The 12,636-nt window shown below is 38.0% G+C and overlaps 1 protein-coding gene across 1 annotated transcript in view; it reads left to right on the forward strand.

Annotated features, from left to right (window-relative positions):
* LOC140240297 (proton channel OtopLc-like) overlaps positions 1 to 12,636 on the forward strand; it is a 50,784-nt gene that overhangs the window by 25,919 nt on the left and 12,229 nt on the right. The window contains exon 2 of the mRNA XM_072320080.1: positions 12,280 to 12,448. Within this exon, the coding sequence (XP_072176181.1) occupies positions 12,280 to 12,448 (169 nt within the window). The remainder of the gene's footprint in view (positions 1 to 12,279; positions 12,449 to 12,636) is intronic.

Here is a 12,636-nt window from a genome sequence, read left to right on the forward strand (position 1 = left end):
AAGCTAAAAAACACAATGACATTGCCATAGTCACCTTATCAATAAGAATGAAAGGTTGGGCAAATGTCCTTCGTCATGTTATGGGATGCTGGTGGAATAATCCAATATATCGTTAAGACTTTGCCAATATCTTTATATATTCAAGATAAGATTGAGGTCTTATTAGTAGCACAACATCAAGCACCCCCACTCTAAGAAATTAAAAGGGCAAATCCAATATTTCGAATGTTATAATTAACATTTAGCTAAGGTTGGAGGAGTTAGTCTTTTAAATGTTGATTTAACATTTTAGAAAATGTTACACATCATATATGTTAATTTACCACTTACTATAAATGTCATTTATAACACTTTAATAAGTGTTGAATTCAACATTTGAAAAATGCTGAAATACCATTCGTGATAAGTTAAAATACCAATCCAAGTGTAATTTACGATTATCCAAAGGTTGCAAGAGTGACGAGTTTTTACATATTAATTGAACATTATAGAAAATGTCACATCGAAAGTTGAATTTAACACTTTAAAAGGGTTAGATTTAACATTTTGAAAATGTTGAAATACTATTTGTAGTATGTTGAAATGTCATTTGTTATTATATTGAAATACCATTGCAAGTGTTATCTATAATTATCCAAAAGTTTGAGGAGTGACAACCTTTTACGTCTTAATTTACAATTTCAGAAAATGTTGCAGTCAAATGATAAATTCAACACCTTATAAGGTATTTAATTTAACAAGTCAAAAATTTCGAAATATCATTTGTAATATCCTAAAGCCCAATTCCGAAAGTGTGGTCTATTAATTAACCAAATGTTGAGCGAGTGACAAGATTTTGCATGTCGGATTAACATTTAGAAGATATTACAATAATAACTGTTGATTTAACACTTTAAAAGTGTCAGTTTTTGTATGTGGCAAAATGTCGGAATATCATCTGCAATATGTTGAAATGACATTCCGAAATAGTAATCTACAATTAGCCAAGTGTTGCTTTGGGGCATTCTTTATTGAATGAAGAAGTGTTAAACTCTATTGAAGTATATCAAACAATAAAAACAAGAGAGGAATACGTTAAAAGACGTAACAACACAATAGAAGTGACAATAGCATTAGAGCAATACACTGCCCAGGAGAGGACGCATAATTTACAATTTCGGAAAATGTTACAAGTCTAACATTTTGAATGTGTTAAACATTGTTATATGTAACAGTTGGAATATGTTGAAATGCTATTTGTAACTGTATGTTGAATTAGCATGTCTTCAATGTATCTATTTTCTTGGTTGCTTTGGTGTCTTTTTTATTTAATATGTTTTATGCCATGCCTTGAAATGTTGCGTACAACTGAAATTTAAGGTTAGATTCAATAATATTGCAGAATGGTAATTTGATTTGTTAAATTTTATTAAATAACGTATTGGAAGGATGATTTGTTATTTGCCTGGAGTTGATGGGTTGCATGGCAACTCTTTATGTTGGCTTTTAGGGAATAGAAGAAAAAGATACAACACAGGCACTTTCAAAACGCTGACTTGACAATGCATGTGGCAAAATAGATAAACCGTTACCTACAATTAAATAATTACACTTACGATTTTATTTCAAACATGCACAATCTGTTCATACAATGTAGTCCTTCTTCAAGTCAGGCTGCTGTTATCCCCGTTTCGTTTCCTCTTCCCTTTGTCATATTCCTTTGCAGCAATCATTCTCTCTTGATCCTCTTTCTTTGCCATTAAACCTTCGTCAGCAAAATTTGCGGCTACTCCATTAATTAAAGTAGATTTCTTCCGTAAGGCCCGAAGCCCTGTATAATCATGCCTAATAATATGATATGAGTTTGTCGGAGAGAGATAACTAAAATCAGCCTCCGGTCAATGCGTTTATTAATCTCCAATAATAATGTTTATCTTTCTGTTTGTACTACACATTGATTTCCTTGATTACCTGATTTCCATTATACCCAGAATTAAAAGTATCAGAATTTCAACCACGGCTACAGCTTTGCAGGTTGATTGAATCGCCGTCATCATGTTTACCGCCAGTCTTTATGACGTTGACACACCATGTGGTTGACAGGAGTATAAATCAGACACTGGGGGTATGTCTGTGTTTTTATATGCCATGATGTGCTCAAAACAATGAAATGGTAGATTCAGCATTTTAAATGTTGTTACTCCTTGAACCTCTTATAGATATCAAATTTAACACTCAGAATACTAGATTAAACACTCAAAATGCTGGATTTATACCATTTCATATTTTAGCTAAAATGAAATGGTAAATCCAACATTTTGAGTGTTGAATTTAACATTTACCATAGGTTCGAGGAGTGACAACATTTACTATTTGTATTTACCATTTCATTTTCATTTAGATTATGACAGTTCTTGGGATTCAGAGTGTAAAGCGGGTTGTTCAGTAGCACCTAATCACTTGATAATGACACTATGGAGACTCGCGATGAAACCTGAAGTAGAAAACAGATAGGAAAAGACGACCTTCAGATCTTTTCTCATAGATGACAGATGACAAGTTATGTGATTGATGCTTGTATGTTAAAGATACATTTGAACAGCCAGGGGGCCGTAAAACAGGTAAAAAACGTAGGCATGGTATAGGCGCCTCACAGCATGCACATATGCCATGCCTAAATATGGGTTAATGTTATATGATGAGATTGGTTAATGTATGACACTGCAGGATTGTCATATGACTATGAGATAACAAAACGAAATGATTGTGACGTGACAAGGGAAAGAAAGGGAGTTAGATAGATAGATAGATAGATAGACAGACAAATAGATCGATAGAGATAGATAGAGCGAGCCAGATATAGAGAGGGGAAGACTGGGAAACATTATATCTGCCGGTTCACCGGGAGTTTAATCCACAGGTGTTGGGCTGATATCCGGTGCAGTGTTCCCTGAAAATAGTCCTCGGCGCTGCGATATCGATCCCCTATACTCCTCAAAATAAGGATCGCGTTCCACCCGCACGAGTCTAAAAACAGAAAATTTTGGCGCCGAGATTTGCTTTGGTGTGCATAAGTTCGGAATAATTGTCAGTGTCCTACTACTACAGACATGGCATTATTTTGCGTGTATGTATGTGTTTTTGTGTGAGTTTGTGTCATGTTGTGTGTGTGTGTGTTGGATTATATAGATCTAGGCCCTATGTTATAAGTTTACAAATTGAAAGGCCCTGCAATCTCAGTCGTAATGAATTCCTTAAAGATTTTCAAAAACAATGATTTCTTGGAAAAGTTTATTGCAATTTGAGTTTCACAGTTATTATGGATGTACACAAACAGACAGGCCCACGTAACAAAAGCAAAAAGATCACACACACACAAGCAAAAAAAACACACAAGAATCCCACTACAGCAGAGAGAATTAAGCAAAATCAGTGGTATTAGAGTAGTACACCACATTGACTGCTGTCTTGCCAACAGAGACAAGAAGCTATGACGTCATCCAGTCTGGAAGCCACGGGGGGGGGGGGGGGGTAGCGAAAGAGTAATTATACTAATCACGCCATAATGCTGAAATAAAAAAAACATTGAAGGGGTGATTACATCTATGTGTATTGTATGCTTGAACTCCTCACTTGCTACAGTGGTGCATTATAAGCAAATATCAGCGTCGATAGTAGGTCAGAAAAAATCGCCATCATTGTATACGCGCTTATTGGGCGGACAGGACAGGAAAGTTGGCGGTTCTGGAAGAGGGCTTGCTAATCTCATATCCGGTTTGATTAGTCCGACCCTTTTCATGAGGTCAACGCCAGCCAGAAATAGGCACTACCCTTCACCTCCCCCCTCCCCTTGCTTTCTTCTCTCGTCTACATTTGAAAGGTCTAACCGCCCCCTCCCCCTTCCCGTCTCACGGCTTCTTGACCGCAACTGCCCCGAGGTCGCCTAAGGAGGCATCATTGCTTTCTCCTTTCACCTTACCGTTCTACCCCCTGGGGTATTAGGAAGAGAATAGGCTCCTTTAACAATAATTCCAAGCACAATTTATGTGAAAAGCCACCTCACGCAACCCCTGGATGGGGAAGCGCCCTGTTCATTTCACCTGTTACTGTTGAATGCGTTCCAACATCTGAATTCTAGTTTCCGTGCATCTGTGCTAAATATAGCAAGCCTTGCGCAAAATTTTCTCCCTTCAATCCGTTGTTAAGATTATCATTATTATTATTATTATTATTATTATTATTATTATTATTATTATTATTATTATTATTATTATTATTATTATTATCATTATTATTATTATCATCATCATTGTTATTATTATTATGATCATTATTATTATTATTATTATTATTATCATCATCATTGTTATTATTATTATTATCATTATTATTATCATCATCATCATCATCATCATGCCAATTGATTGAGAATAATTGAGAATAATTCTTCCCATTCTAGAAAACATGAGCATGTTACCCCCCCCCCCCCCCGCCTTCCCCATTTTTTGTATGACTATGATTCGCCTGATGACAAGCTACCGAGAACAAACCGCTGACTTGAGAAATGACGCTGACTTGCTGTCTACCCTAGACAAGGATTTAGCTTTTAGAAAAAAAAAAAAGAGAAGCTGTGATGACAAGACTTGACAAAGTGACATAGAGCAATATCAAAATGATGCACACATTGTATTTAACTGAAAAAAAAAAATCATGAATCATGCCACGAGACTCCCTTTGTGGTTGTTTTATTGCTTTTTTTTTCTTTCACTAAATCGTGGCACCTTGCTTTGATGTGTTTGCTTCCAAAATCACACGCTCTGATAACACAAAAGTAATTATACGATTATAAAAAGGATTATTCTACCTTTATCCACTTTTCAGTGATATTATTATTCTTTTTCCTCGTGTCATACTCAAATGTAATAAACGCTGATTATACGTCTAGCAGATATATGATGATGAAAGACTCGATATCAGAAATAAAGAAATTGAATCGAATTGAATCTATATATTTCTCATATTTCACAAAGAATACAATGCCTATTACTGAACTAAACAATAGATTTTCAAAAGAGAATTCGAAGCATAGAAACATTTGCAAAAGTAGATATTACCCGAAGATATATTGTGATGAATGAGGGAACCAAAGCTTTAATTCTATAAATTATGTAAAATAAGAGTGTAAAGTTATAGGACGGAATCACTTAATGAACGAAGAGCGTTTTCAGTGTATGCAAGATCATCAAAGATGTACGACGTAAATGACTACGTGCGTATACACCTGATGATAGTCCTGTCTCTTCATTGCTATCCGAACTCCGTTGTATGATACCATGTCCCTGAATGACGAACTGTCACTCAGTGTTGGTCACAAAGTCTCGACTTTTCGTCACCGTCAATCAGCAGAAATTAACCCTAACAGGCAGGCAGGTTTAGTCATCCACACCTCCAGACGTTGAGGAGCTTCCCCGGGGGCAGGGGCAGTCGTCGCTGACTTCTTAACCCTCACAAGACTACAGCTCTGAAATACCATTGACATAACATGCAGTGTAATCATGCGTAGATAAAGAGTTTCTTTCCAACAGGTGCAAAATCTACGTTTAATGGTAATGGGAAAACCCTAGATTTTTAGTTCACACCCTTCTAAGTGTTTTCATTTAATGACTTCTTGTCCCATAATAGTACCCCATAATAGGATTAAGAAAGTATGCCTCTGAAAAATCTACGTGTCTACACTGGCTTTTAAGAATTTATGTTAAATTTGATTTTGTGGATTTAGCACCTTTTGGAACAAAACTTTAAGCACGGCGATAGGTAAATATTGTTTCAGCGACTAACCAGTTTATGTGAGTTTTCCGTGGATCATCTGGAAAGCTACACAGGCAGGAAAGCTAGGCAGCCTGGCCTTACTCTGGGGTCAAAGTGCTGTCAAGCGTCCACACGGGTTCTGATTGGATCCTTCTGGATTTAACACCTTTTGGAACAAAAAAAAAAAAGGAAGAAATGGATTTAGCACTCTTTTGGAAAAAAAGAACAACTGAATTTTCATTGACTGATTTCTCCATTTCTTCACAAGAATCTCAATACTTTGACGAGTTTCACTATATTACGACACTACTAAACAGTATTGCATTTCTGTCAAAAAGTCAAATTTGATGGGAAATGGATTTAACATCTTCTGGGAAGGAACGCCATAAGAAGAGTTTGTTTGCAAAACGAGTTTCCTGCATGCGTGTTGATTTGAGATATTTGCGATTACAAATAAGAAAATACCGGATGTTCTTAATATCATTATGTTTCGAGTGATATATCACTTGAAATATTTCATTTTACTCTATCTTGTGATGGACTTTAAATACTTTAAGATATCTAAAAATGGCGCTTAACCCATTTTGCTACCAAGGTCTTCATAATAACACTGTATACAAATTTGTCTCTGAAAATTCAACAATGACGAAGGATTTAGCACACTTTGATAAAACGCCTGATAACGAAAGCAATAACCATATTTTACATAATAATGATTGTAACTATTATTGTTGCTTTCGATTCCAACTATTGTCAAGAGTATTTCGTTTAAGTGTTTTAACATCACAATGAACATTTCGGTACAATGGTTGCTACCTGGCACTGTCCTTTTTCAATCGTCACCACAACCTTTTGATCACCCTCGATAGCCTTTCATTCCTTGCCTTTCTTTCTATGCCGTCTTTTCGTCTAGAAACAACCAAATGAAAACTAGAAAGAAAGAAAAAGAGAGAAATAGAAAGCACTATTCGAGAAAGGAGTGCCATGGCTATCATTATTGCCAAGGGGCATGCAAAGAGTTCAAACAACTGTTCATAGTATATCGCCCTTGTTCTTGTGAAAGTCGGATACTGCTGGCGCTTTCGGCTCGCCGAGACGTTTATTTATTCATGACGGGATATTTTTCCAGTTTGTTTTGCTGTATTTTCCGTTGACTGCCATCTTTACAACTCAGCCCGTCTCATATTTACCAGGGCAATTCATGGGGGATAGAAATCTAGCTCTTGCCGCTCAATTTCGACAGCGCACTCGTGACGCTTTTCCCCAAATACTGTGACGTTAGCGGCGCTATTCTCGTCCCCCGTGACTATCTCTGCGCCTTCTCGCTCGCTCCAGCTTCTGTTACAGAAAGATGAAAGAAAGTGAAATAACAAAAATCGACTGGACACGCACAAATTGTAATTCCATCAAGATTTATTGCAGCAGCTTCCACCTCCCTGATTGCAGGAATGCTGGCTGAGTCTTGTTCTGAGTAGCGCTGGGGTAGGACGCACACCCTGTTTGCCCCCAAGACTGTATGCCGCAACGCGAATGGTTATTTAGGATTTATCTGCCGAATTTTCATGGAATGTGTGTCACGGGACCAATATTTTTGAAGAATCATGGATAGCTTAGCGCTGGCATTTCCGAAAAAGAAAGGTGATTTGTTTTCTTATTTTTCCATTTTCTACGTTATATCGGAAACGACGTCGGAATTTTATCTCGAGTAGTAATATTTTTAAAGACAAAAGCAACGGCACGCAAATCGACTGTACTAGGTCTTGTATATCATCATTATTATTGTTTGGTGTCTCTGCGTGCGAATTTTACTGTTTAAAGTGATGTTGAAGTATAAAATTATCATCTTGTTTGGTCCCCTCCCTCTTTCATCACAAAATAGACAACGCATTCGATGTGGTTTAGTGTGCTGAAGGGTCATAATCATGCATGAAATGGGAACTATTCTACACTTTTGACATGTTCATGATGTTTGAGGCATTCCTGTTTCGTCACTGAATACGACGTGTAATCATTTAAGCTGAACGACATTCGTTTCAGCTCATCGAGTGAATATTTTTTGTAAAAACCCAATTATCAACAGCAGCGGTTGTGTTATTGTTATCGTAATCATTTTATAAATCACCGTTGTCATCAATATGTCTACTGCATGTTAATACACAGAATTACTGATGGTTGAAGTAATAGCGGTAACAGCAGTAGTAATGGTAGTAGCCCAATGTCAACAATTATTTTTCACTAAAATTGTATATGACTTTTTATGTCCTTATCGTCGCACTATCTAGATACTCTATTCCTCCTAACACTGCCTAAAATAATGTTCTTCGCCGAACTACAGTCTTTGATTTGATACAAGTGCTTGTACTAATCGAGTCCTTGCTGGGCCCCCGTTGCTTCCTGAGTGGAAGGTCTGTGTTGTAGATTTATGCCCCGCAATAAATGCAGAGAAAGAGACGGACAGAAAGAAGAGAAAACCCGCAGAGATAGAAAACGTTCAGGGTTCTCTGAACCCCCAATACATCGGCGATGAGCTTGGGTTATGGACGTTATTTCGAAGGGTCGCTAATCCGAATATGATATAAGGTGTGTCAATCCGAAAATATAAAAAAAGAAGGTGCTTAATAACGATCAAACCTTCGAAATCATGAACCGTAATTAGTAAAACCTTTGGATTAACGAAACTTTCTTTTCATTTTCTGATTGACGAACCTTCGGAATAACGAACCTTATTTCATTTTCAAATCAACGAACCTTTGGAATAACAAACTGCAACCATAAACCTATCATAGGGGGAAGCTTCTAAAGTTATGAAGGACGAAATTGAATAGTTAGGACAGTGCTATTCACGCCCGTAGAGTCAAATCAGTGCTTAGATATAAATATGTGTAAAGATGCGTTGTTGAGTGGCGGGACACATAAAGGATTTTCTGTGCTTATCACCGGACAAATCTAGTATAAACTAATTCAAAACTAGGAGGCCATTGATCATCAATTGTTTTATTAAAGCTGATCTGCCCTCTACAACGAATTCTATTGGAATGAGGGAATTATATAGTATAAACACCATGGCAACCGCTAAATGATTACTAATTGAAACCATGTAGTCCGTTTAATGCGCTCTGTTGCTTTTACTTGCACATATTGTGACAAATCCAGAGATGACTGGCCTTCTGTTGTTTTTTTTTTCTAAAAAAGTATAAATTTGGCGTATGATAGGCTATAGCTAGGGTAGTGCTGTATTATAATAGGGGCCGTGCGTTTGGCTGCGGTACAAGAATCAGCTTCCGCTCTCTTGCCAAACTGCATGATATCACACTTAGTCACTAGGGGCCAGCAAAAAATCCCGGAGCAGCGGTTCGCGCGCTGTGTCCTGTCGTCTGGCTTCCGAGGGTTGATTTTCCCCCGCCTCGAAGAGACGGAGCTCGGGCAAGCCGCGTCGAGGTCGCTTCCGAGACAGCAGCTCACTGCAGACAGGTTTTTTTCAATTCTTGTATCTAGCTGGAATTAAATTATACTTTTGCGCTTCGAGGGACTGTTGTCACACAATTCGTTGGATACCACGCCTTTAATATTTGCCCAGGTAAATCATCCTTGATAGTGTTTCATTTCCGTCTTTCTCCCTCTCGGTATTACACTTTATTGTATGTTAATAAAATGTCACCTAGCTCTTATTTTTTATTCTTATGATTTTTTTTTTCGCTCTGACAGTGTGGTGTTCAAAGTAGGAAATGCGCTACGTGTGCCCGCTATGCACATCTTTTTTTTTTTAATCGAATAATAAAAATATGTTGTTTCATATCGGACGCAGGGCATTACTAAAGACTTGGGGGATAACTTTTTTTTTTGTTACGATTGTCTCAGTGCATAAACATAAACAAATATTGAGCCGTCGTTCCTTGCAAGTTGTAAAGTTCATTCTATAAGCATGATAAGTCGGTATGCTGCACCAGTGATTTCCTAAAGAGAGGGAAAATGGACATGAATGACAGAACGCAAAATTGTTGTTGTTATTGTTGTTGTTGTTGTTGTTGTTGTTGTTGTTGTTGTTGTTGTTGTTGTTGTTGTTGTTGTTGTTGTTGTTGTGGCTGTTGCTGCTGTTTTGTTTTGATTTGATATCGGGGGTTCGGGGCAAGACCGTTGGAGAAGTGTCTCGGAAGTGTACAGACATGACTGAAGTTGTTCTCGATTTTCGAAAATTGTCATCGCGAGTCGAAACCATGGCACATGACCGATAATGCCTGAAACATTAAATCGCTATATTCGCTTTGTGCATCGCTTCTCTTGATATAGGAACCTTCATTGCAGCTTGCTGACTGATATTATTATCGACAACATTAATCGTCATCTGAATACAATCCAACATTTTTGCATACAAGACCGCGGATCTGACAGACTACCATCCCAACTGTCATATAAATTTCGGAATATTGTGGTTAGATATTAAGCTTTCATACTTGTCATTTAGGCCAGTGTGGTTTAGAATATGCGGGGTCATTAAACGATGTCGAATACAGAAAAAGAAAGGACGAAGTTTGCCAAGAGAGCTGTGTTGGTATGATAACTGTTCAAGAGGACACGCGCGCGCGCACGTACACACACAGATGGACACACATTTATATCTGGATGACGCATTTCCGCCGGGGCTGCGCCAAGGCGTGTCGCGTTCGTTCGGAGAACGCACGTCCAGCAATAGACGGATCATCCTTTTGCCAATGCACACAGCCGAACATTGCAGTAACCAGCTGGCGAGGTTCCTGTTTGAATTTTACCCCCCCCCCCCCCCCCGGCCTACCTCCTTACCTCTGCATATTTGGGGATTTGCTCTAAACTATGCATTTGTTTCGTGAAAAGTTTTCGGCAAGTGAGCGAGAGATTATGTCTTGACTTTCTACAGGATCACAATACAATGGTAATAACAAAATGCTGAAAATGATATATGGTTACAATACTACTCTACTATCACTACTACTACTACTACTACTACTACTACTACTACTACTACTACTGCTACGACTACTCAGCCTGATAATAATAATAGCGGTGATGGTGGTGGCGGTAGTAGTAGTAGCAGTAGTAGTAGTAGTAGTAGTAGTAGTAGTAGTAGTAATGATAATGATAGCATTGATAGGCATAATGACAATCACTGAACTCGTCATCATTATCATAGTTGTAATCACATTCTGTGCATCCGCGATAGCGTCTTTAATATAAGCAGTATTCTCCCAAAGGGCGTTGCCTTACCTTCTCATTCTATGATTTATACAGCGAAATACTTTGAAACCATCTATCTTTCATTTCATACGTGCATCTGATCGTAAGAATTGGAACAAAGTATCAACGTGGCTCGTCTCAACTAAAAAGGAAAGAGTTCCATCCTTATGAGTGAATAATGGCATTAGCTTATACGCATACTTTTTTTTTTTCTCTCTCTCTCTTCAAGAGAGATCGGTCCAATTTTGTCAGTTGCTTCCTCGGCCGAGATTGACAGCCGTCTGTCTTCATTGCCCATTCTCTGAAATGGACTCTAACCATCTTGAATAACTCTTGCTTTGGCACTTGACAGCAGCAATGGCTTCACTTGGGACAGATGGGGCATGCGAGAAGAATAACCATCTTCATGGTTGCCGTTTTTCCAAGCCAAATGAAATCAAGAATGGATTCAATGAATACAAATGTAATTTAATGGGACAGGGGAGAGAAGCAGACAGCACACACACCACAAATTGAATTAAAAAGAAAGAGTTCGTCCCTCAAGTCAGAAAAACAAACGTTTCTCTCTTAAAGCATTTTCATCAGGTGAAGCAGAGCGCGATAGCCTTTAAACTTAATAATTGTAAGGCCATCCAACACTTGTCGCAAAATGTCAAGAAGAATTCGATCCTGTCTTGCGTAACTGTGCCGAAATCTGAAATGAAATTTAGGCTGAGCTATGGAACGTGGAAAATGGTGTTCGCTGAATTTCCCATTATTCAATGTGCGGAACTATAACGTTATTTCATCATACAGTAAACTCTGAGAACATTTTAGATACGAATGTATTAAAGACTAAATTGCTATGAAGAATGTTGTTGAGTAAGTATCAATCAATCAATCAATCAATCAATCAATCAATCAATCAATCAATCAATCAATCAATCAATCAATCAATCAATCAATCAATAAAGTACTGTCCTTAAAAAAAAAAGTTCGTGCCTTCATCTAATGTTGTCAAATAGAATGTTGCGGAGTGTCCCTGAAACAGAGTTTGTTGACATGATATAGAATGCCAAAAAATTGCCATTAGTCAAGCGTTGGTCACGTGACATATTGCAAGAAACCAATGTTTATGACTTATTCTTATTTTATATTTTGGTTTTTGCGTCACCTTACTGAACTTCCAGAATGCCCTCGAATAGAGAGTGCATGATGTATAACATTTTACGAAAGCAATGCACAGTTTTCTCTAGTTTCTCATTCTCATCCTCCTTCTTCTCCTCTCCTTTCTTCGTTCCACAGCGTATAACTTCGTAAACACACCCAACCGTCCAACCTCGACGCTATCCGACCAGCAAAACATGGGGACCCTCGAGCTCAGCCTACGATACCCGACCGGCGTCCACGTCGGTATGGAGCCGGAGTGCAACGGCTTCCATTCGCTGGACGATCACGACGAACACGAACCAGAGTGAGTAGAAGTAACGTGGTATCTGTTTCTTGCTTCTTTCATATCATTGTCTGTACCGCCTCTTACTTTGAAAGTCATGATTTGTTTTGCTTTGAATCTACTCACACTAAAGCTCTTTCCGTTTGATAAGCAGTCATATAGTTCAAACACCGCCATAATACATGATTTAGATGTCTAAATCTTCCCCT

This window comes from Diadema setosum, chromosome 16, assembly GCF_964275005.1.
Source record: "Diadema setosum chromosome 16, eeDiaSeto1, whole genome shotgun sequence".
NCBI classification, from domain to species: domain Eukaryota; kingdom Metazoa; phylum Echinodermata; class Echinoidea; order Diadematoida; family Diadematidae; genus Diadema; species Diadema setosum.